This window comes from Chenopodium album, chromosome 25, assembly GCF_948465745.1.
Source record: "Chenopodium album chromosome 25, dcCheAlbu1.1, whole genome shotgun sequence".
In the NCBI taxonomy this organism is placed as follows: Eukaryota; Viridiplantae; Streptophyta; class Magnoliopsida; order Caryophyllales; family Amaranthaceae; genus Chenopodium; species Chenopodium album.
In genome coordinates this window covers 17483737-17510458 of record NC_137858.1, presented here as the reverse complement: position 1 = coordinate 17510458, position 26722 = coordinate 17483737, and the positions used below count along the sequence as shown (strand labels likewise).

At 34.5% G+C, this 26722-nt stretch overlaps 2 protein-coding genes across 3 annotated transcripts; one reads left to right on the top strand and one right to left on the bottom strand.

Moving 5' to 3' along the window:
- Positions 1 to 2035: 2035 nt before the first annotated feature.
- LOC145614802 (peptidase uncH-like) lies at positions 2036 to 21283 on the top strand. Of its 2 annotated transcripts, XM_081669867.1 has the most exons (18): positions 2036 to 2357; positions 4600 to 4787; positions 5651 to 5755; positions 5923 to 5994; positions 6283 to 6430; positions 9148 to 9230; positions 12121 to 12176; positions 13692 to 13828; positions 14092 to 14182; positions 14280 to 14345; positions 14496 to 14718; positions 15479 to 15580; positions 15809 to 15894; positions 15984 to 16106; positions 17987 to 18056; positions 18173 to 18264; positions 20464 to 20568; positions 20668 to 21283. In XM_081669867.1, exons 1-18 carry the CDS (start codon positions 2044 to 2046, stop codon positions 20779 to 20781), a joined length of 2175 nt encoding a protein of 724 aa, XP_081525993.1. In that variant the 5' UTR covers positions 2036 to 2043; the 3' UTR covers positions 20782 to 21283. The 2 variants fall into 2 exon arrangements, 1 of the variants encoding a protein (XP_081525993.1); XR_014107164.1 differs by lacking the exons at positions 20464 to 20568; positions 20668 to 21283 and having other exon boundaries at positions 15984 to 16110; positions 18173 to 18204.
- Positions 21284 to 21444: 161 nt separating this feature from the next.
- Positions 21445 to 22419, bottom strand: LOC145613813 (uncharacterized). The gene has a single exon (XM_081668861.1). It carries the CDS (start codon positions 22417 to 22419, stop codon positions 21445 to 21447), a length of 975 nt encoding a protein of 324 aa, XP_081524987.1.
- Between the last annotated feature and the right edge of the window lie 4303 nt (positions 22420 to 26722).

The window sequence follows — 26722 nt, the reverse complement described above, 5'->3', positions numbered from 1 at the left end:
ACCTTTAGCAAGCCAATACCCAGAGCGCATTGTGTATAGCCCCGCCTTGACTTGCCACCAAAACACACTATCATCTTGTCTAGAGAAAGGCATGGGTGTTGCTAGAACTTTTGCCCCTATATCCCCCACACTAATGAACACACCTTGGCAACATCCCACTCACGGCCACCATCCAGAAATAGCTCATGCACCACCATATTCTCGTCAGCACCGATAGGCCTTGTCAACACCAAAGGCTTCCCCTTTTGCATAACCCACGGATCCTTCCAAACCCGAATGCTATTCCCATCACCAACTCTCCATGCTAGACCATCTCGCAACAAACCCTTTGCACCCCACATACTTCTCCAAGTATAACTTGGATCATTACCCCTAAGAGCATCAATAACATTCGAATTCTTAAAGTAGCGAGCTTTAAGAATTTTGTGGAGCAATGTAGAATCGTTTGTGAGCAGCCTCCAATTTTGTTTAGCAAGGAGCGCGTGGTTAAAGCATTTGAGATCCTGAAAACCCATCCCACCTTTTGCCTTCGGAACACACAATCTTTCCCAACTTTGCCAATGTAGTTTTCTTTCGTTTTCTCTAGAACCCCACCAAAACCGGCATAATAAGGTGTGAATCTCATCAATCAAACCATCCGGGATCTGAAAAACACTCATCATGTATGTTGGGATAGCTTGAGTAACGGCCTTAATCAATACTTCCTTCCCCGACTTAGAAAGTAATCGTTCCTTTCACCCATTCAGTTTCTTCCATATTCTTTCCTTCAAACAAGCAAAGATTGCCTTTTTTGGTTTACCTATCATAGTTGGCAAACCTAAGTACTTCTCATGTCTCTCCACTTCACGAACGCCCAAGGTGTCAATGATATCTTTCCTCCTCTCGCCAGTGACATACTTGCTAAAAGCGACCTCCGTCTTACTCAAATTAACTTTCTGACCAGATGCTCTCTCATATGAACTAATAATACAGCTATTTTCGAACATTCCTGCAGAGTAGCTTTTGCAAAAAGAATACTATCATCGGCAAAAAATAGGTGAGATACTCTTGGAGCATAATGACATACACTAGCCTCGCTAATTTTCTTTTCCCGTACTGCTTTCGAAATCATACCCGAAAAAGCATCAACACACAATAGAAACAAATAAGGAGAAATTGGATCCCCTTGACGGAGACCTCTAGATGGGATCATAGAGCCCGAAATTTCACCATTCACCTTGAAAGAAAAAAAGACACTCGAAAGACAATCCATCACTTTTCGAATCCAACCATTGCAAAACCCCATCTTTTGCATAACTCTCTCTAAAAAATACCATTCAACACGATCATAAGCTTTTGTCATATCAAGCTTAAGAGCCACCGTACCATCTTTCCCTACACCCCTCCTCTTCATAGAGTGAAAAATCTCAAAAGCAATAAGGGCATTATCAGTAATCAAGCGACCCAGGATAAAAGCACTCTGGTTTACAGAAATAATTCCATTGAAAGAAAGGCTTTAGCTCATTTGCCAAAGTCTTTGATATTTTTTTGTAAATTACATTGCAACAGCTAATTGGCCGAAACTCCGACATGTATTTAGGCTCGACACATTTGGGAACTAAAATAATACATGTTCTATTAATTTCAGTAATATCAATCAAACCACTCCACCAATTTTTCTCCATTGCAATAATATCAGAACCAACAATATGCCAAAATTTTTGAAAAAATAAAGCATGCATACCGTCAGTACCAGGAGCCTTATTTGGGTGCAACTGAAATAAAGCTAGCTTGATCTCCTTAAAGCTCGGTTCTTCGGAAAGCTTTTGATTCATTTCACTCGTCACCATCGTATCAATTCCCTCCAACGCAGCCTCAAAATCAACAGGGTCATCAGTTTTGAACACTTCAAAAAAATGAAAATTTGAAGTGTTATGGCTTTATCCACAACTTCAAAAAATTAATTTACAAAGCCTCTATTTTGGAAATAGTAATTAACAAAATTTCCTGTTAAAGAAAACACAAGAGTCAACACTCAAAAGACCAGTCCCTATTGCAAATGTTATGGCTTTATCAACAGTAGTAACCACTGGTCTAACTAACTCCCTTCGCTATTCATCTCGTCTCCGCCATTCTCTTCCTTCACTCACTCTCTTCAACTTCGCTCGCTCTCCTCTCACTCGTCAACGCCGTCTGTTTTCCACCACCTCTCGCCGAAGCTTGATTACAATGGCGGCGAAGAATACGACGCCTTACGGCTCTTGGAAATCGCCGATCACCGCCGATGTTATTGCCGGCGGTGAGAAGCGTCTTGGTGGAGTCGCCGTCGACGGTCATGGCCGCCTTATTTTGCTTGAATCTCGTCCTACTGAAGGAGGGTAACTCCTCTTGCCTTTTATCATAATTTAATCTGTATTACATTTTTTGATGTTAATTGTTGATTTTAATGCTTAAACCCTAAATTTTAGTGTGTTTTGAATTAGTGAGAGAGATATTGATGTTATTTTACATGATCATGTTGCTCTATTACTTGGAATTCGTGAAATGATAATCTATGAAGTTTACAATGTTATGGAATTGATTCTAAAGAATGAAATAAGTTGAACAAGGAGATTAGTTGTACTTACATCATCCAACGCGATTTAGAGCCGTTTCGGTTAATTTTGTAACCTCTAAGGTATTGCCTTTATCTTTAATTAGATTCAAATTGGTCATACTTATGAAATAATTCTTCATAGATGAAGTCCAAGCTCATTATTATTTTTTTTTCTCATCATAGCTTATGACTTATGTAGTGTAGCTAGTGAACTCAGAATGATTTTAGCTCCATTTGATGTTAATAGGACACCATTGTGTCTATGATGGATTACACTCTATTGCAGCGTTCTTCTGTTGCTTGTTGGTTGAGGTGCTTCGGTTATGATGTGATAAATCGATATCCTGTCGATTATACTCCCTTCTAAAACTCTAATAATCTACAAGCACTGATTAAAGGTTGTGGACATTTCTTCAATTTCGACCCCTATAATGTTTTGTGGGATTTTATTTATTTTTGGCTAAGCCCTTGAATGAAAATTTGCTGCGGCATTTCCATCCTTCTATTTTAGGCTTGTTAGGATGTCGATCAATTCTATCAGCATTTTGGTCATGAGAAGTGGGATGGAGAGTGAACTAAGGGTGCAAGTGTGTTATAAAATGAGAGATCCATTTCCTACTTAGAGGGCCTAACATATTGCTACATAAGCTTTTGCTTAGTTCTGTTTGCCAACTTGCAACTCCCTAGTGCTCCTTTTTGGGCGATGTGTTCATTAGCTGTTTTATTCCCATTAATCAGAATATCTGCTCGAGTGATTGAACAAAATCATCTGCCAATGACTTTAATATGATTTATCTTTGATCACCGATAGGAAGAACAAATTTCATTTAAATAGGATGAGCTATCAGCTATGTAAGCTCGGCATTACACTAACATTCAGTCCCTTCATCAAAGAACTGCACCTTCACTGTAACCCGTTTCTTATCTCCTATACGTGTAACACGTTGGTGCTCGGATTAGCCCTTTAGTTGCTATCTGACATGTGCTTTGCACATTGTTTTCCAAATGTAATTGTATGGTATATTGGTATTGAAAGATGGTTATATAATGGCATGGAAATATGGGAAAATTAAAGGTATTTTATATGATAAAGGTAAACAAATAGGTGTATTATGGTAAAATTACGTGAATAAAAAAAGGCTTATTGGAAATAGGCATAACATTTTATGACATCTAAAAAAGAATACACACACTGTACTATGGGATGGAAGTTAGTAATTTAAATGTCGAAGCTTATCTCTTTCACATCTTGAAATCTATAACATAGAAATTATGGTTTTAAAGGTTGCCTTTCACAAAAGAACTTAATACTCCCTCGGTCCACAAATAATCTTCATTTTAGGTTTGGACACGCAAATTAAGGAATTTGAAAGGGCGGAGTTAGAATATGAGAGTAAGAAAGGTAGTGGAGGGGCCCACATCACATGGTTGAGTATAACAATTATCCAATTTATGTAACATGAATTTGCGGACATTCTAAACAGGAATAGGAAGATTATTTCTGGAAAGAGGGATTACTTGCTATCTATTTATGCAAATGTGAAGAATATTATTGCGATTACGGGTTGGATATCTAATTGTCCAGGCGGTAATGATAGTATCTTGTACTTGAACTAGTGGCTCACTTTTTCTAAGTAATGGGGAAGAGGACCGAAACATGCCACTGAAAGACTCTACTGAGACAAAACAAAGATGGGCTGTCAAGAACGTAGAGGAGATAGGATGGGCAGTTGGTCAGATCTAGTATGGATCGTACATGGGCAGTAGTTGGAGTCGCGGCTCTCCTAGGGTTCCCTAATCTTGGATCATGGGGAAGAGGATCAAGTTGACCCTTGCGAACAACTAGATGCACTATCTCCCTCAAATCTTTGAGCGAAATGCGGCCACGTTTCTCCGTCAAACGGTTTTCCTTTATTGCTTAATTAATAATGCCTTACATGTCCCTATTAGATTTTGTTTAGTGGCATCACTGGCATGTATGGCAATTGTTCAATCTTTGATAATAATTTAAATTTTGTTGTTAGACGAGGTGTCCTCATTAGAGAGGCTGATAGTGACGAAATGGCGCCAGTTGACATCACTCCCAAGGACTTCTCTGTTCGCTCGCGTGCTCAGGAATATGGAGGTGGTGCCTTTGCAGTTTCTGGAAATAAAGTAGTATTCTCAAATAATAAGGATCAAAGACTCTATCTGCAGTCAATTGCTCCCGGAGGTAACGTGCTTATATAGTTACGTGAACATCTTTTAATTTGTTTTTGTTTTTGTTTGTTTGTTTGATTTTTTTCCCCCCCATGTATTGAGGTTATAACTTCTAACAAGTAAAAAGGAAATAGTTATTGGCCTAGGCAATGCCCTGGGTGATTTTATGCTGCATGAATGTATACAAGTATTTATTAATTTTACAAAATTGTTAATTTAAAGACTACATACATCAAATGGAGATAAATGGTTTGAATATAATAAAATTATAACTGTTAATTGGCTGTAAATGTAATCGATGATAATGCATTTGTCAGAATTTTTATGCATATAGATCTCTTATGTTTTAGGATTTTAGAAATGGATGTGATTAAATAAGCAACAAATTACTTGATGCCTTTACATTTCTAACAATTGGCTGTGGATTCATATCTTGATGGATACATTTTCTTAATGTGAAGAGTATTTTAGTTGCATCAGTAAGGATGTAATGTACCATTGTCATGTCATATTTAGAATGGGGAGTGAGTCGAGTGAAACATGAAGAAATAGCATGTGATTGCTTTGGGCTTTAGGAATAGTATAGATATGCTCCTGTCACACATAGGTCTCTAATGGCGGGGCATAAATTCTTGTATATATTTCCAGTTCTAGTTGACAATCAAAAGCTTTATGCTATAGGTAATAGTTTCTTTTGTATTCTTGTTATACAAAATTATTTTATTATATGTAAACTAAATTGGTAGCAGGCAATTAGAGGGGATGCCATTTCCTTTGTAGAATGCATTATGGTTGGATGTAATGATGACTTTTGCTTGTGTTACTTTCTGATGGACTGGGATCTAGTAAGGTGATTGGTAGCATTTGCTTCTGTAGATTCTTCTCCGTCTCCGATTACTCCAGATTATGGTGGGCCAACAATTTGCTATGCTGATGGAGTGTTTGATCCTCGTTTCCCTCGTTTTATCACTGTCATGGAAGGTATGTCACAATTTTTTTCTGTCTACAATATTTGCATTTTTTTTACATATTTTTTGTAGGTTTCTTTATTTCTCTTTATTTTTTATAAGGGGTTCCGGGGGGGGGGGGTCTCTTTGATCATGTTGTACCCAAATATATTAATTTTTTTTCCTTCCATATATTGCCAGATCAACGTCTAAGTCACTCAAATCCAATCACCACAATTGCAGCAATTACCCTTGGAGATCATGATGTTCAAGGTAAGAAAGGAAGTAACATACTCTTTTGAAGTTTTGGTGGATTAATCATGGTCTCTCTTTCTGTATGTGTGTGTGCGTGCACAGGTTGCGAGCACTATACATTTGTTTACTGCATGTATTAGGTTGTTTATTCCAGAACCTAAAATTACCCCATATCCTGTGCCATGTTCTGTTTCTGGTCCGCCTTTTTCAGTCATTCAATATTTTTTTTTTATAGAAATCAAGAACCATGTTAGATATTGAGCTGTTGACTATCATTCTACTGGGTTGTCAACTTGTCATTTTCAGAACCTAAAATATTAGTTAGTGGGAATGATTTCTATGCTTTCCCACGTGTGGATTCCAAGGGGGAGCGAATAGCTTGGATTGAGTGGGGCCATCCCAACATGCCGTGGGACAGATCAGAGCTTTGGGTTGGCTACATATCTGAAAATGGGTGAGTAAGATGCCACTTTGTTACCTCTTTTTTCAGTTGCACATACTCAAGCTTGTTATTTGCACATTGATTGTAAATGACTGTTACTCAGAAACATGAAATTACTTTTTAATTTTGATAGACATCGACTTATGAACATTCGTGCAATTATGGTCAAAATACTTTTTTATTATTCTGGATAATGATGTCTACATGCAATGGCGGATCAAAGATTTTATGGATGTATATTACCACTAATGGTGAGACATCCATAAATTCAAATTTGGCAATATATTGTCTTGTAAAATTTCCTACCGACGACAACATATTCCCTTAACATTTTTGGTTAATATAAAAATAACTTGAAACTTATAACAATGTCATAACAATGATTCTATCTTGTTATTGGGTACATCTAGCTAGCTAATGTGCTTTTAACTAAAATTTATTAGTTTTGCTCATTTGATGAACATTAAATGAGGAGAAAAAACATCCTGAGTCGATATGGTAAAAATTTGTATGCTTAAGATGATTATTATTAGCGTAATTTTAATTTATTGTAAATAGATGAAAACTTAGTGCATAAGACAATTTGATTGGTTACATATAATTAAATGTAACATGTTCATCAAAAATCTAAATTTTACACATGAGTAATAATTTTCTTTAAAGTTAAGATCAATTTTTTTTTAATTAATTAATTAATTAATTTTATTTTAAGTTTTCCTACAACTAAAACAACAACAACAAAGCCTTAGTCCCAAAATGATTTGGGGAAAGTTTTCCTAACATTAAAAAAAAAATAAAAAAATGAAGTTCTAACATTGAGAACAAGAATTGAACCCATGATCTAGGGAAGTTAAATGGAGACACAAACCACCAAACTACCTCTTCAATAGTCGTCCAATAATGTGTATTCATATTTTTATACTAACTTAATAACCATAATTATTTATTTATTACTTAAAAATGGTTGGCCATGTGCACCAACATGCACAATAGTAAATCTGCTAAGGTTACATGTTTAGGGGAAATAGGACGGGTGGTTTGGGGGGGGGGGGGTGAAGGGGTGGTATTACTGTAGAACTGGGAAGGAGGGTTTCAGAGTGTGCTTTAATAAAAATCTTAAGAACAAGAAGTTAGAAAATTGAGATTCTTCTTCCTTATGGAAGTTTTACCTCTAATACTCTTAGTTGGCAAACTGTAGTCTACTCATTTAATTTTTTAATTCTACTGTAAATTTATTAACCTGAATATGGGCTCAATTGAGTAGTAAAGTACCTCATAGTTTTTGAAGTATGTAGCCCAGGGTTGTGTGTTATTTATTTTATTATTCATTTATCTGTTTCTTCTTATTTCTAAACGTATAAAAGGCAATTATGTTGTTAGTTAAACTATACAGGAGAAAACAAGAGGTTTGTTTACGATTGACCATACCGTTTTGAGAGAAATAATACGGCCGACCATAATAGTAGTTATTCAAATTTGGTTACTGCAAGCGTACCCTTAAGAAACGGTTGTTATAGGTTATTCATTAACTCATAATAATTAAATTCCTTTCAACACTACATTAGTTTCTTTTTGGTATTTTCCACAACCGCTTCTTCTTCATCCCCGATTCAAGTGATTGGTTCTCCAATTTGTTACTCTCAGGCAACAAATTGTCATTAACAACACTCTCCATTAACAGTAATCTGCAGGAACAAAGAAAACATATGAATAAAACAAGCAAGTGCAAATATCACTCAATTAGGGCTGAATTAGAAGAAAATCAAGACTAAGTGAAGAGACTAGCATTAAATTAAAAGCAAAAAAAGACCATTGGTTTTAATTAGGACGAAATTCAAAGACTAAGTGAGACAAAGAACATTACAATAATTTCATGAAAAAAGACTTAAGTGAGAGAGAGAAAACCCAAGAGAAAAACAGATTGAATGAGAGCAGGCATACCTGAAGAACAACAACATTTTTTGATGGTGTAGCCTCACTACTCCAGTGAAGAGATGAAGAGGATTCTGGTGAAGAGAAACAGAGAAAGAAAATAATGAAGAGGTTGGAGGCAGCTGAAGAGTGTTTGGGGAATTGGGATCTTTATAGGGGAAAGGATAGTTGCATTAATTTAGTAAAATAAAAAAAAACTATTTAATTTGTTGGTTAGCCATTTACTCAAAATAATAACCATGACCGTAATCATTAACTGCTATCTTTATCAGTTTGGTTAACCGTAACCGTTAAAAAGTCAACATACTCCATGTTGTGACTTTTGGATGCACTACTGGGTCATTGCCATACTCAGGTTCACATTTATGAGAAGGTTATACTACTGATACATGAGCATTAATTTTGTATACTGTACTCATGTCATACTTGATCTATCCCTTCTAGGCTTGGGCTTGTGGCACTATTGATAGAACTATCTGGTTGACAGTTAAGAGTATTGGGAGGTTGATGAATGCATTAACAAATACGAAGTATTATTTAAATTGTCATTATTATGCTGATAATGTAATGTAATGATGTAGTCTTTCACCAAAAAAAAAAATATTATTATCTCGTCTTTTTATTTTGTTGAGAAATATTGAATTGACGAATTACTACCATATGCTTTTTTCATTTTCCATCATGTACAATTGTAATTTTCTTACTTTATAATTTTCTATTCTTCATCTCAAAACTACTTTTATACCTATTGTGTCTTCATGGTTACTTTAATTGCTTGTTCAATACTTTTTGTGTAGAGATGTCTACAAACGCATCTGTGTTGCTGGTGGGGATGACACCCTTGTTGAGTCTCCAACTGAGCCTAAGTGGACACCAGAAGGTACCATCAATGAATTTGTTTATCAAGTTTTGCACTGCCAAAATGCTAATTATTATTACTATGTTACTACATTAATTTGTTTAGCATGTGAATTGCAGTCTAGTAAGTGAATGGTACATTTCAAGTTTTCATTTTATTTCATCAATAAATTTGTTTATCAAGTTTTGCACTGCCAAAATGCTATTTCTTATTACTATGTTACTACAATAATTTGTTTAGCATGTGAACTGCAGTCTAGTAAGTGAATGGTATATTTCAAGTGTTCATTTCATTTAATCCAATATGCATTTAAGGTTGATAAGCTGCTTGGTGTAATCCTCTATTTGTTTATTTATATATATTTTTGACGGTGAAGGAAAATTTTTCATTCATGATAAGCCTTATGGCATCGAAAATGGAAATAAACCTAAGACAATACTAATTCAAGAAATACTACTCACTAGTACTCACTATGTTTCAAGTTAAATGCAACATTTTGACTGCAGACTTGCCAATGCACATTTTTTTAAAAACAGTATCTAATTATCAATTACTTCCTCCGTTCTATTAATATTGCAACAAGGATGAAATTACGCATCCCAAAGCATATTTTATATGCTAAATATCTATAATTGTGTAAGAGTAAAAATTATAAAAAGTTGATATTGTGAAAGTAATTTATGAGACGAATCCAACAAGATCCCACATGACTATATTTTGCTTAACGTATAAATCATATTATATAGTCAAACAAGAGTAGTAAATAGTGCAAAAAGTCCATTGTTGCAATATTAATAGAAGGGAGGAAGTAGTAAATATAATGAAAATTTGATATGCAGAATATATACATTGTCATAGATCTAGAAACATCTTTTGTTCTTACAACATGTTTTTATAGATAATGTGTTTTTATGATGTAACAATGTGTGTGTATGTTTTCTTTCTTTCTTTTATTTTTTTATTTTTTGTATTTTCGTATTTGTTATTATTTTTGATTTTTAATGTTATGTGCTTTTATTCCTTTCTAATTGTCTATGTACTTTTATTTATCACCAATGGTCTTTTATAATATGGGGTAATATTTGTGCTTTTATTGTAGTGCTATGCGCTTTTGCTCAGTTTGCATGTGGTATTATCATACAAAAGTACCAAAAGGTCCAAAACAATCCCGGTCGCATGTAGATTTACATGTAACCAAGTGTATGTTTTAATTTGTAGTTATAACCAAGTGTATGTTGTAATTTGTAGTTATAACCAAGTGTATGTTGTAATTTGTAGTTATCGATAATCGAAAATCCGGTTGAATGTGAAAGCTACCAAAATTTGGTGGAATCCTAGTATATATATACCTTCCTGTTTATAGGAATAGCCAAACAGTACAAACAGATAACAGATCCTGCTGCATTGTCTGAAAGATCTTGTTTGTAATGGTGATGACTGATGAGATAAATTCTTTGGGTGTGCTTTCATCTGTTGGTAAGCTGTGTGCCAAAGACGAAGCTGCTGTTGCAGATGATGCAGTATTAAACTTGGTGATAGTGGTTAATATGGCCACAGAAGGTGAAGTGGCTTAGAGCATTGCCAACAATGAGTAAACAAATGCTCATGAGCAAAAGTTTGGGTGAAATTACATAAAAAAGGACTTACACCAATGAGCAAAAACAAATTTTCTAATGAGCAAAATGAAAAATGCTCATAGGATGAGCATTTTTGAAGTTGAATAGTAACTATGTGGGGTCCACAAGGTAAGTAAAAATAAAAGATAAAAATCATATAGTAGACAGAAATGTAAGTGGGTGTTAGTAAAAAGTAAGAGAGAATGATGTGGTAGAGAGAGAATGGTGAAGTAATTTTTTTTTTTATCATTGGTGGGATAAAAATAATTAAATATGATCACAAAAATGCTCATGAATTGGAGGAGAGAGAAAGTGGGTAGAGAGAGAACGAGGAAACCATTTTTCCATTTTTTGCTCATTGTTGATAGTGCTCTTATATGTTGGTGTAGCATTGTGAGAGACCATCCATCTAGACTTTTCACTACAAGACCACTAAAATGATTGCATTGCTTGGGACTAGAAAGCTCTACCTTCAGGCAGTTATTACAATTGAATGTAGACATCATATTCAAAATATGATCTATGTGGCAGATTGGGTACAAGTCTAACGACCTGTTTTTCTTCTTAATCAACAGAGGAGGAATGATGAGAGAGTGAAAATTAATTATATCATACCTTCTGAATTATGACTGTCATTATTATTAGGTTGGGGAGGGGTGGGAGTCATAATGGATTCTATCTAATGTGTCATAGTATATTCTTAGAGGGTTTTTGTAGTTGTTGTAGAGTTCTTATTTTTATGGCAATATTTAGGAGTCATTATTGTTAGAATTCTGTACTTATTTATTTATTTATTTATTTTAGAGTTCTTATTAAATGGCATTAGGAAACTATTGGGCTTCTTGAGTTTTGAATTAGATCAAGAATTCTCAGTTGTTTTCTTGATCTAACTTGAACTATATTTAAAATATTTCATATAGCTTTATTATTTTTTGATAGTGCAAATGCTAAAGCAAAGCTGATAATATTATTGTGAATCTTGTGATAGTTGTAAACCGTCTTTGATTTGTTGAAATGCATGAACTTCAAGCTTTTCTTGTAGTGGTGTAAGCAAGCCAAGCTCGTTTGGTTACTAAAGTTTGATCTTTCCTACATGTTCCTTTTGGTAATTAATAGAACCACAAGATGTTTTTTTATAATAAGTTGGTGGATCTGCCTTGGCTGGTCTAGCACTTGTATATAGCTGTAGCCTTAAATTAAGTCACTCTTCACTTGCACTGGACAAAAGTCTATATGTTAGAAAACTGTCAAGTATTACAATTCTTAATGTTAATACTGTATATTGGTTTGCACAGGTGATCTACTTTTCATCACTGACAGGAAAAATGGATTTTGGAATCTCTATAAGTGGGTAAGGCTTTTAGATTTTAATCCAGATGCGTAACCAGTATTAGCTGGGTAGCTTGTTTACTTGTTATAATATCTCTAGACTCCCTTCTTGTGCTTACTGGAGACCAGATTTGTGGGATGTGACATTAGGGTTGCTGAAAAAGATGAAACCACTATGACAGTATTGCCACAAGGCCCACAATGCCACATACTTCTCTTGGCACACTGTAGATCACCCTTTTGGTTTTGGTGGTCCTTTCTAAAAGCAAAGAAATTGAAATAAATTATGAGGGAGAAAGTTATGAGTGAATCTCAGCAGTTTATTGGCTTTGATTGTGAGGTAGAATGTGTCACTTTTAATGAGTAAAGGGTATCAATTTGAGGGACCCTAGGTTATCTTGCCCATGTTTGGCTATTGAATAGAAATGTGACATTCGGCACTTATTTCTTGTCAATGACTGTATGTTTGGTGAGTTAAGTTTACTTAGGCTGGTAACAACTAACCTAGTGCCTTTGACAATACCAGGCATGGTAGGATTAGGTGACAATGATGTACAAGCTCACTTGTGGTTCTTGCTTTCTCTTGATGTAGAGGCATGGTGGGCATTATTGAATTTGATGTACAAATTGAAATTGAGAAACTAGAGATAAAGAAACAGTCTATACATGTCAAACATGTGTTATTTTATGTTTGGATTGAGAAGTTCTTGTAGTTCGGTTAAATCTAAGGTGTTTATAATTCCTTTTCTCCTATTTGTATTGTTAAATACATGAAAAAGTGAAATCAAGCATTTAATTAATGGACGCTTTTTTTTTTACCACAAATGTCTCCTTCACATTCTCACAAATAATTCAGTTCCTTAAGTTTAAAATTAAATACTAACTGGGGAGGTATAAAGTGTGTTATTGACAATGCAAGGAGGATGAAAGGGGGTTAATTAATTGTGATGTCACTTTAATATTATTTCCCGTCAATAGAATAGAATAACTATTTCAGTACCTAGTAAGAGTATAAGAATTATAACGTTTCCTTTATTTATAGGTCCCTATAATGATTTATGTTTGTTGAGGCTGAACTTCATCTTCAACCATATTCAATTAGTGATTATTTTGATTTGCTGATGTTTGGAAGCTGATGCTTTTGGCAATCTGGTACTAAATCAGCAAATTTCGAGTTCAAAGCCTCATTATGTCAAGAATTTCAGTTGGAGTGGTATTTGATTTTCTCGATTATACATGTATAGCTGGAAGATAGAATCTTAACAATGCAATGTGTTTGAAGTGATACTGTTTAGTTGCTTAATTCAATATTACTTAATCGAAAGATTGAAATGTTTGATCCGCATAATCCAACAAAATAAAGAAGGAATGGACCATTATTTCTCTCTCAAGGAGCTTATATTCATTTGTTATGTGGATATATATTATATATTGAATTGTAGTTCATATCATGGATAAATATTAATTGTTGCGCGCCACTTTTCATGTGTAGCAGTTGGTATTGATAACTGTTAATGTGTATACTTGTTGATGACAGATTGAATCAAAAGATGAGGTTATTGCTCTTTGCACCATGGAAGCTGAGTTCGCAAGGCCTTTGTGGGTTTTTGGCATGAACTCTTATGAAGTTGTAAAAAGTCATGATCGAACGAACTTAATTGCTTGTAGTTATAGGTATGTTTCTAATGTTGGTGCAGAGAATTGTTCTGGTGTATGCACAGTAATTCATCTCTACCCTCTATAACAGCATTGTTCTGTTATAAATTTAGAGTATACTGTCTTGCAACAAATGTAAAAAACGATAAACTCTTTAAACCTTGTAACTTTGTTTGATTGTTGGGTTTCACTTTTTATCAAGATTTGTATGATTGTCTTTGGGTTTGTCTATCTTGTCTTACTGAAAAATAATGCTTTTAGTTCTTGGTATTGTGTTGCAGGTTGAAAGGTAGATCATATATTGGAGTCCTTGACGATGCTCAGAGCTCTTTGTCTCTTCTTGATATCCCTTTCACAGATATAAGCAATATTGTAATACCTCATTCCCCTAGGTATTCTTTTTTGATGATTGAGAAGCTCCATCTTGAGCAATTGTGTGATAGTTTAGATTTGCCTTTTTCTTATGCAGACATTAGGTCCCAATTGCTTGTATATTGAGGGTGGATCTGCTTCGCTTCCACTATCGGTGGCTAAGGTGCACTAACTATCGTTTGAGCATTTCTTATGATCTTCCCACCTTTTTCTCTGTAATTACAAGAGTGCTGCTATGTTGGGTTACTTGGATTACTGATGGATCCTGTTTGTTTACTTACCGTGTTCGCTTGTTTCTTTTTTGTGTGAGTAGGTGTCCTTAGATGATCAGAAACGAAAAGCAGTAGATTTTAGCATTATGTGGTCCTCATCACCAGGAAGTTCGAAATATGACTCATATTTTAGCTTACCAGAGTTGATTGAATTCCCTACTGGGATAACAGGACAAACTGCTTATGCATACTTCTATCCTCCCACAAACCCTGCACATCAAGCTGTAGATGGGGAAAAACCTCCACTTTTGTTGAAAAGTCATGGTATGTGTAATTTTCTTTGCATATACTATATGAAATACACTGATGTATGCAATGTGCTTATACACTATTATCAATTGTGGCATACCCTTCCTTCCCTGTATAATTAATCAATGATGTTCAGACTTAGGGTAACTATGTCGGACAAGGGTCTTGGTTTAATAGCCTGACAGAATATTCTTTTGTTAAAGATTCTGGACAGGTGGGTGCCGTGTGTCTTAATATAAGATATAGTCTGGTAGAAGGATACTTTCTTCTGTTTCATATGTATTAATTATCGGGAGAGTATCTATTTCTGTAGATTTTTGCCAAATTTGAAGTATTTAAATATTCAAATGAAATACAGTGTCAGAAGTCTAGTATCTATATAATGAGCTAATTTGGAGCTTAGGTTTTGGCTAGCAAGTTCATAATTCAATTTTGTTTCTAATAATGATCTGCTTGAGCTATGTACAACCTAAGACGTAGGATTTTTTTTTTTTTTTTTTTTTTTTTGTTTTTTTTTTTTTAAACATAGTACTTTTTCAATTTGTAATTTGGGAGAAATTTAAGTGTTGTTTCTTTAAGCAAGTATCCTAACAAACAGAAGAATGTTAAGGAACAGATGGTTTTTCTTGGTTACACATTGAATTACTTTCTGGTTTATATAAACAAATCAAATCAAATTTGGGAATAATAGGCTTATTATTGTTCCGTTTAGATGTCAGAAGCTTATGCATATTTTATGAGTCTGATCAGTTCCATTATATCCAAACTTGTTTAGGAGGACCCACTGCAGAGGCTCGTGGAATCCTTAATCTTAGTATACAGTACTGGACCAGCCGTGGCTGGGCATTTGTGGATGTTAATTATGGTGGAAGTACAGGTTAGTTCTACCATTTCTCAATCTTTCCTTCATAAGAATGCCAGTTAAATTTTTATGCTTGCCCAAAAGAATTTATGCATCCTTTCTTGTCAATCGTTGACCTTTTATAGAAATGCTCTCGGGTCTTGAGAGTGCTCACTATCGGTCTCTTACTCTCATGTAAATTATAAATTTGTAACTGAGAGTAACCTTTTTGCAATCTGAATTTTATCTTTCCTTTTTCTATAGGCTATGGAAGAGAATACCGAGAGCGCTTGTTGAATAACTGGGGCATTGTTGATGTTAATGATTGTTGCAGTTGTGCTAAATTTCTGGCAAGCTCTATCCTTAGTTCTTTCAGTCATTGCTACCTGTTGTTGTCCAACAAGCTTTAAAATTAAATTTTATTTGTTTGATTTGGCAGGTGGACAATGGAAAGGTAGATGGTGATCGACTCTGTATAACTGGGGGTTCTGCTGGTGGATATACAACATTAGCTGCTCTTGCATTTAAGGAGACTTTCAAAGCTGGGGCATCATTGTATGGTGTAAGTATGTCAATTCTGTGATAACAACAGGTGCTGATTGTTGACCAACTTGGAAAAATTCAATGTTTCTTTTGATTTACATGCTTATTCAGTTTGGAAGTGATGTTAGTTTTAGTTTGACTTTCAAAAAGATGATCTTGGATAATATTTATATTTTGGATGTTTTTATTGTATCTTATGTACTGGATGAGTGATATGAGAATATGATGCTTGACTCTGTTACTAAGAACACAGATTAAACAATTGAGTATAATTTAGTTAATGCTCCCTAAGAACAGTAATCAATTCAGAGTGGTTCTGTCGTAAATTTACTAAGGCTAAAGGAGTATATGTTGGAACCCTCGTAAACAAGTTTGGGTACTTTGTCTTAAGGACTGATATCAGTCATCCTTAGTTCGTGCAAAGACTGTGATACCTGTAATGAACTGAAGAAAATAACCCTAACTCACCTAGGACTAAAAAATAGAACAAAAGCTGAGAACATTTCTAAGTGCCACACGTAACATAAATAATTATGGCCAAGAATAAAATCGTTGTATCACTTGAAAAACTCCAAATTCATTAAAAATAAATAAATAAATAAAGCACTGATTTTGGACTGCATAGTTTAAGTATTAAATGTAATAGCAGTAAGCGCTTGTGACTTCTTTGACATCATAACATGTTTACAATGGTGTCTACACCTTGATTCCGGAGTTGAACACTTGTACATGAGTATGCCTTTATTTTGATGTTTTGGCAAATCAGCTTATTTGTTTTTTAATATATATACATATATATATATATACATATCAGCTTATTTGTTTTTTAGTATATATATATATATACAATGTGTATATATATATATATATATACACGTGTATATATACACATGTGTATGGTAAAACTTCTTAAACATGATTATTGAAAATTATGGACATGTATTTAACTACTAATTAAATTTAAAAAAAAAAAAAAAAAACCAAACCCAATTAAACTATGGCTGCCCAGAACCACCACCACACACCACCTAGAACCACCACCCATGTCACCCAAAACCCACGAACCACCACTCACGCCACCCACAAACACCGAAATCCACCTTTGAACCACCGAAATCCACCTTTGAACCACGAAAACCATCCAAAAACCACCAGATCTAAAACCCAAACCAAACCCACCCACGAAACAGCTACTGGAAAACACCAACACCCACAAAATAGCCACTTATGAACCACCAACACCCACGAATTAACCACCAACACCCACGAACCACCAACACCCTCAAACGAACCCCAACACCCACGAACCACCAACACCCACAAACGAACCACCAACAACCACGAATTAACCACCCACGAACCACCAACACCCACAAACGAACCACCAACACCCACGAAAAAATTCCAGATCTATCCAACCCACTTACAAACCACCCCCACAAACAACCAACAACCACCCCAAACAAAATGAGAGATGAGAAAGATAATTTGAAGTAGAAATGATGGATGAGAAATGAAGAAGGAAGAAGATGATGGAGGAGACAGATGGATGAATCAGATTTTTTGGGGGAAAAGTTTAGATTATTACATTAGATTAGAGTTGTCATAATTTGTAATTATCTGTAGTATTAGGTATAAATAATTTTAAAATGAGGGTATTTTTGTCATTTTATTAGAAAAAAGTTACTACATTAGGAAAGAAATAATTTTGTTGCAAATAATATGTAGCACCCTTTTTTAGTAAATGTTGCAAATAACCGTTAACGGAGGTAGTATATATATATAAAATCTATCAAATGAAAATTGAAACAATAAAGCCTCACTCCTCATCCCGAAACATAATTGATATCTTTTTTTTTGGCTCACTAACCTGTTTTACATGCCTCGGTTGATGAACAGGTAGCTGACTTAAACTTACTCAGAGCTGAAACACATAAATTTGAATCACGTTATATTGACAATCTTGTTGGTAATTATTCTGTTCAACCTGAAATAGAAAGTTTCAAAGAGTTTGCTTTCCATATCATTGGTTTTTTGTTTATTAGTTTGATTTTAACTCAACTAATAACCTTTATGCTGTTGTAGGGGATGAAAAAGCTTATCATGAGAGATCACCCATTAACTTCGTTGATAAATTTTCTTGTCCAATTATCCTTTTCCAGGGATTGGAAGATAAGGTATTTGTGATCTAATTTTCCTCTGCCAGTTACTAGGGGTGTAATTGGGGCATTGGGCAGTCTGAAATGTATCAGTACAATTTCGAATTCAGGTCCCAATTGGAAATTTTACTTACCAAATTAGTTCAACTTCAATATGAAATTGTATGACACAAAACACATGGGTTTCCATTGACCATGAAACACTTGGGTGTATCATGCACACATTACGTCCACATCTTTTTGCTCATTTGGAAATCCTAGTGAGCAAAAATTAGCCTGGGGAGTATTCAGGTGACTGTAATTGAAATTGCACAACCACACAACTCATTGCGTTAACTGCGGATAAATATTGTTATACATGCTCTCATATTATTGAAATTGAAATTATCTTAAAACTTACATGGTATTATTTTAAGTTTTAAGAATTAAAATACTACACATGTTTAGAGCCTTTCCACATCTTCATAAATTAATAGAGTAAATTACGGAATGTATGGTCCTAATCTTTTTTTTAATGTAAAATTATTTAAAAAAAAAAAATTACATTTACAACGATATAGTGGAATATGATGGTCAGAGCTTGCAACTTAACACATTGGCGGATCCTGAAAATTTGGCTTATGCGTTCAAATTCATTGAAGGCTACTCTTTTTTAAAATATAAGTATAGCTTATGGGTTCAGATTCATATAGCCTAAGCTACTCTTTTTGATAAATAAAACTAAATTATTTTTTTGCAACAAAAGAATATAATATCCTTTTTTTTTTTTTTACCCCTATTATAATTTAATATCACTAATTTGGGGTTTTGGTTATACACTTCATCCGGTTAATACTTGCACTACACATTCACGATATTTAAGAAAAGTGAGACTCACATGATTTAATACACATAAATGGGGTTGAGAGATTATTAGGAGTAAAATTAAGTGGGCCATGAGCTTTAAGAGCACTCACATTAGTGAGCAAAAAAAAATTTGCTCATTCTCTCTCTAGCCACTTTCTCTCTCTTCCCAACCAAATTTGCTCATGAGCATTTTTGATGAGGAAATTTTATCCCACTAGTGATCAAAAAATAATTAAGTTGCTCATGAGCATATTTATTTTGCTTATTGATGTAGTAACATTTCTACAATTTTTGCTCATCAATTTTGGATGAATTCTGGGGCCCACGTATTTACTATTCATCTTCAATTTTGCTCATCCTATGAGCAAATTCTAACTTTCTCATGAGCATATTTTATTTTGCTCATTGATGTAGTAACATTTCTACCACTTTTGCTCATCAATTTTGCTCATGAGCAAAAAAAATGCTTACTGGTGTGAGTGTTCTAAGTTAGGGTAATGGTAAAACTTTCACTAAAATAAATTACAATTATAGTACGTTGTAAGTATTGTAACTTTTCCATTTTAGAGAATTGTTGCAAGTATTAAAAAGGTATCTTGTAATTATATAGCAAATAGCAAAAAATTAAAAAAGAAATGAATAAAATAATGAAGCTATAAAAACCTGTTGGCACTATCATTATTAACATGTGTATTGGATAGAAACATTGGGTGGACAGGGAGGGTTGGGAAAGTGAGTGATAATATTTTCCTTATTTGGATAAGGCATAGGGCAAGGAAAGGGAAAGGAAATGGAGAAATACATTTTCCCTCACATTTTTAATAGACCGAATCCCTCCATTGTTGAGATTTTGAAGGAAAAAAGGTCACACACGACTCACCCTCCCCTTGCCTCCCTTTCTCTTCACTCATTTTCTTCCCCCTCCCCCTCTTTTTCCCTTCTTAATTGTTATCCTAACATAGTGCAAGAAAAATTGAAATGAGAATGAAAAAAAAAAAAAAAAAAATGTCTCTCATAGTGCTTGAACCCGCAACTTAAATCACACCATTGCACGGTGGTTTTTTTTTTGTTTATTCCAGTACGGGTTCAGTTGAACCTATACTAGATATGCCTCTGACATAACACCCCTTGAGGTGTTTTTATTTTATTTTTATTTTTTATGGTTCTAATAATTATCCAATTGAGACCTCATCTTTAAGTACTCCTTATTTCCTACTGGTTTTAATTAATTGTTGAAACTCAAAAGTGATGGGAGTGATTTTCTGGTTATTGAATTTATCTCTTGTATTATGAGCTTGGCATTCTATATTTCTTCTTTTTTAATTAAAAAAAATAATTAAAATTGTACTATATATCATGAACACTTTTCAGGTTGTACCCCCTGATCAAGCTCGAGCAATCTACAAAGCGTTGAAGGAGAAGGGCTTGCCTGTTGCCCTTGTTGAGTATGAAGGTGAACAACATGGGTTTCGAAAGGTAGATGATGGTCTTTCATTTTTAAAAACTTTTGTTATCATATGAAATGTAACTATGCATACCCAAATGGGAATTTTTATACTTTTGAAAAATGCACAGGCTGAAAACATCAAGTTTACCCTTGAGCAACAGATTGTCTTCTTTGCGCGCACAATAGGAAACTTCAAAGTGGCTGATGATATTACTCCAATCAAGATTGATAACTTTGATTGATCAGCAATTGACACCCTATTATTGCACTTTTGGGGCCTATTTGACTCAATCATGGCTTATGCAGTGATCATGATGATCCCGTGATAACAACTATTGTTGATGTTTACTTGCGTATGGCGCAGTTTAATGACATGCATAGATGCATGAGTGTATTACTCCAAAAGGTTGGCTAGACAGGCGTATATCTGTAAGGAGAAGTTTTCTTTTGGGAGATGGAATGGTTATACTGGAAGTGCTTCCCTTACTAATCTATGGTACTTTAGTGTATGTAATTGGATGATCATCTGAAGATTGCTTTCTGATTCTACAGTTTTTGTTCTGCTTCTGATGCTTGTTGCTGGGTATATATATTTTACCAACTCATATGCAATTAGAAATATACGAAGTACTAGTATGTAGTACTCGTGTAAGTTCGCACTTGTAGAATAATCAGTGACATATGATGTCCTGCTATATAAATACATGACTATTAGAGCCCATGATGTGGGAATTCTTTTCAAAATAGCTAGCTAATGCTCTATATAGTTATCTGAGAGTCTTCCCGTTTATTCTTTTGAAATGATTTGAAGTTTCAGTTTGGATTTTACAAAATTGGAGAGGTCTAATTAGCTGTTCTTGGTGAACAGACTAGTTACCTTTTCTTTCATTCTTAACCACGACGAGCTAAAGATCATAGCCATGTGCTAGTGCATGAACTGTTGGATTGATTGCCAAGCGACCTAAAATCCCTTGTTTGTATGGAAGGAATGATTTCTTCCTCATATCTTGTGAGATTGCCTTATTCACAGTATAGTGCAACTCGTGAGCTGATATTGGTCCTCTTCGAGCAGGAATCATACTCGAGGAGCCTTGTGCTGATGATGGTGATCCTGGGTTATTGGCAACTTCGTGTTTCCTATGCACATATGAATATTTCTTCAAAAGATCTTTCTCTGATGCTCGTCCTTCTGATGCACTACGAAACAGGAACAGATCTTTTAACCTCCACTTTTTACTTCCTTTAGAAGAAGTGGACAATATTAATGGAGATGAAGTTGGCTTTGAAGTGGAGGCGGTTTCTTCTGCATTCTGTTCTTGTTTCCGTGGATACTTGGATTCCCGTGGTGGAGAAAGTGACCGTATCGCTCTCCTTCCATTCCTAGAGTTGGATAAAGCCGAAACTGCTCTATCTCTTGCTCGTTCTCCTCCTCTCTTTTTAATTGTTGTACCCTCATTGTCAACTACAGTTTTATCAGGTTCTGATTCTTTCTTTCGTTTTGGTGAAAACGCGCTCCAGAAACTCTTCTTTTGCTGTAATTTGGTTGAAAGTGGAGATAAAAGAGGACTATCTATGGATTCTAGTTTGTGTCCTTCAAAAGGCAGAGGCTTTACAAGGGATTTAGATTCTGTCTTTGTAGCAAATGGGAAATCAAATGATAAATCAGAGGTAGATGTATCACCTCTCGTGTAGTTACTAACCTCGGTAAATTGCTCAACTTTACGGTAGATCCCTATGGATCGAGCTGGACTTGTTGGTGCGCTGAAGTAGTAACCACCAAACCCCTTAGGAGTCGACGGAGAGCTTCCACAGGGAGATGCCCGGCCGCTGTTGAAATCAAACTCTATTGATGAAGGTGATTGCATTTGTAATAACTCCATTTTTCTTTGGTATAATTTGTAATAGTATTTGTGATTATTGGCCCTTAAAATTGATGTTTTGACAGTATACAATAAGATTGTATTTGTTGTGCTCTACCAAAGTTCTCAGCATAATGCTTATGTTTTCTTCACTTGATTTCTATTTATTGAAAAAAAGTTTGACTTTTAACAATATAATTATATTGAAATTACGTTTTCATAGTATTAGAAATAAAGGAGGAAGTTGGTTAATGTTGAATTGTAAGCGTAATGGGTGGCATCATCTTTAGCTTTACCCCCACGTTTTCTAGCTAAATATAATAAAGTCATAGATTTACATTCTAGATGCATAACATCATAATATCTTTTGTCGCATTTTTTTCATTAAAAATTAACTTATGGTCCAATATTACGGTCTCAATAAATTATGGTACGTATTTGATGGAAACAAATGCACTCCATCTTAGCACCTCACCACTCGAGCTGCATGGCTATAACAAGCAAAACTTGATGTAGTGAAAATTTTAACTTCTCACAAATTTAAAGTTGTGAGATCAAATTTTATTGGTAGTTCTTCAGAAGAGGGGAATTCGGGGATTCACATTTCCTCCCCTACTCTTCATTGAGACTCATGGAAACTCGGCCCTTACCTACTATCTATACTAATATATTAAGGGGCCGTTTGGTTGGGGGTATTCAGGAAAGGGAATGGGAATCAATCACCCCGATTCCCTTTGTTGTTGTTTGTTAAGCACTTTCTTTCATTCCCTTTACCCCCTTCATTCCCCCAAATCCCTCTAATTTCATTCCCCACCCCCCCTAGGTATTTCCATTCCATTCCCCACCCACCTTCACACCACCACATCACCACCTTCACACCTACCAACACCACCGGAAACCAGCCCACCTTACCACCGCCGACACCACCCCGACCACCGTTGCCCTTCCCCCGACCCTCGACGCCCTCCCTTCCCCCGCAAAACATCCCTCAGCCCCCGCAAAACCCCTCCCTATCCCCGTAAAACCGCCGCCCTGCCCTCCCACCACCCTCTCTGACCCTCGCCGACCCTTCCCCGACCCTCGCCGCCTGTCCCTTTCCCCGCAAAAGCATTCCTCCGCCACTTCCTAAACCTCTCGTCGATTTAGGGGTTTTTCGATTATGGTTTTTTGCGGGGTTTAGGAAGGTTTTGCGACTGGCGGTGATGGCCGGAGAAGGGAGGCGAAGGGTGAGGGAGGTGTGGCGACTGGTTTGGTGGTGGTTCGGTGGTGGTTTGGTGGTGGGAACGATGGAGAATGAATTTTACTAGTGGTTGGTGGTGGTGGTGTGGTGGTGGGACTGGTGGGTCTGATTCCCTTTGATTTTAAAACAAACAACACCCCAAATTTTAGGTATTTTCATTCCATTCCTTCTCTTTCCCTTTGTTCATTCCATTCCGATTACCCTCTGCGAACCAAACGACCCCTAAAAGGCGTTTCTAACAACATCCACGTGTCACGTAAGCTTCGCTCACTACGCCACGTCACCCATGAAACTACTCATAACGCCACGTGGCTCTCCCTTCCATTTGTCTTCATTGTATGTCATTCACTTATAATAATAATAAAAAAAAATGTTCACCACAAGATTTGAACTCACAATCTCTAATCCTACAACTAAGTGTCTTACCACTGAGCTATTTGAATTTTTATATAATTTTTGAATACAAAATATAAATATGTAGCAAATGACAATATGAACAACAAAATTTAATTACAAGAATTTAATCATAAATTAAAACATATATCAATGTAAAAATCCGGGGCATCGCCCGGGTCCACAAACTAGTTAATACATAATAAAATATCATTAATCATGTTGAGTTGGGCTTCACTATATCATTCCCGAGGAAGGATAGACAAAGTTTCTTACATTTTTAAAAAAAAAATTAAAGAGCTATTGGACATAAGAGTAACGTTAATGGTAAACTAATTATCAAATTAGCTTGTTATGCGGTTATGTCCCATAAGATTTTAAACTAATCTCTTTTGTAGCCAGTTTGTGGCCTAATGGTTAGCTACTAGTTTGTGATTTAAATGAGTCTTAACTTTTGAATTATCTTTTTAAACTTAATTCTATTAATATATTAAACCCTCTTTTTGGCAACTTTTTTCTCATGCAAATTAGCTTGACTAAGCTAATTTTTTATTATTATTATGTTTTTTTTTTCTTATTTGCAATGATCAAGCTATTCAATAGAAAATTTTCTAAATTGCAAGTAAGTCCCTAGCTCAAATATTGGAAATGCTCTAATGGATATGCTTCCTTAAATAGTGATATAAAATGTTACTCGTACTTCATATCTCGATGGTTAGATATTAATAGCTTTAATTAGAGGTTATGGTTCAAATATTGGTCTGATGGTACGGTCTCCTATATTTCTTTTACGGTCCAAGATTTGTTGTAACTGGAATTCAACTTTGTAAGAAACTTCTCCTTATCTTAAAATAATAATAATAAGGCAAAAGTTAATAAATGTTCAGAAGACGTTAACGTTAAATATGATAACTCAGATTAGAAATATTAATCAATCAATCAATCAATAACTATATACTAAAAGACACACCAACAATGACACGTGTCATTTTCTGGTGTGTCCTTAAGTTTTTTATTTTTTTTAGTTTTTATTTTTTGAATAAAATTCAATTAAAGAAACAAATCTTATTTACAAAAATGTTTCCCTAACTTTATACAATATAATTACTTAAAATAAAAAAAGATTTTACATATATTTAACACAAATATTTATATATTTATATATACAAAAAAATTCTTAACATTATTTTGCTCATTTTCTACATCATTTAATATGTAACATATCTTTCGTAATCCTGTATTTTGTTCAAAATTTGTCACCTATTTTTTTTATAATTTTTTTTATAAAAACTAATTATAATGATAGTTTAATAATGGTTATTGAAGATTACCGTGCATGGCACGGGAACTAAACTAGTTAAAAAAAAATTCATTACGCCCAAGATGCATGTGAAGTCTTTGATCCGTTAGCATAATTAATGGAAATTCGATGCTTATTGTAAATAACGGTTTCTTATTGGTGCCCATTTGTAATAAGTTACACTTCTAGATAATAGATGACGACTTCTTCGTGTGTATTCATTATTTGATTTGGTTGGTATACAACTATACACTATGAGGTGGTTCTATTAATCTATTAATACATTTTTTGACGAATTTTAACCTTTAACGTCTAGAAGGTGTGTATGACATCATAATTTATACTAGTACTTCTGTTATTTTTCGTATTGCAACATTATTACAAGTTACAAACCATTCACATACTCCTTTACTTCATTTTTTTTTTTAAAATGTTTGAGAATAAAACATTATCCTATACACTAACATACAATGATTTGATTTACACATAAGATAAACTGAACTTTTGAATGAGAAATCTAACTTTTTAGTTTCATTTAAAACATATATGTATAGAAATATGAAGAATGACACCGGTTCAAATCCCCCATATGACACCGGTTTTGAATCGCTGAGCATTTGAGGGATGCCAATTCATCAAAAAAACAAGCCACCGGTTTTTGCAATTGCTAAGCACCGGTTAACCGTTGCCAATACTCTTATCGGTTATTTTTTTTGGTATTAAATTTAATTGGCATCGGTTAACCGGTGCCATTTCATGTATTTTTTTTCCTGCAATAATAATAATATTAATAAAACCATGTACATCGGATATTAATTCTGCCATTATAATTGATATTAACAATAATATTTATTTTAAAATATAATTATTAATAATAATAATTATAATAAGAATAATTTCTAAATTGAGATAAAAACAACAATACATAGATATTAATAATCCCAAATGCAATGCAATAAACATAAAGTGTCATATACATATATACAAACAATACTAATTAATTAATAAATATAGATAAAAAGTTAACAAAATATAAATTCAAATAGAAGTGGCATTTACAAGTTAAAGCTGATGAAAGACGCCAACATGTCTCGAACTTCATTAAGTTACTTGCTTGTCAATGGACCTTCCTTTTGTACCTTGCAAAACTTGGAATACATAAAAATTATGTTAGAATTAATTACTTAGGTTAAACATGTATAAATACATTTTCTTAAAATTTACATACCAAACTTGATTTATTATATGCGACTCACATATATAGAATGTTTCTATTACTTGAAAGTATGAACAAGCAAGTACTAGTCAAAGTCATGCATACAAGTTCACTTAGGTCAAAATGGCCTAAAATAAGGCATGTATGACTTCTTACCCAATTTCTACATTTCTTA

Coding starts and splice junctions, on each gene's coding strand:
- LOC145614802 (XM_081669867.1), top strand. CDS start 2,044: ATGGCTTTATCAACAGTAGTAACCACTGGTCTAACTAACTCCCTTCGC. Junction 14,719..15,478: donor ACTTTTGTTGAAAAGTCATG/GTATGTGTAATT, acceptor AAACTTGTTTAG/GAGGACCCACTGCAGAGGCT. Junction 15,581..15,808: donor TAATTATGGTGGAAGTACAG/GTTAGTTCTACC, acceptor CTTTTTCTATAG/GCTATGGAAGAGAATACCGA.
- LOC145613813 (XM_081668861.1), bottom strand. CDS start 22,419: ATGGAGTTATTACAAATGCAATCACCTTCATCAATAGAGTTTGATTTC.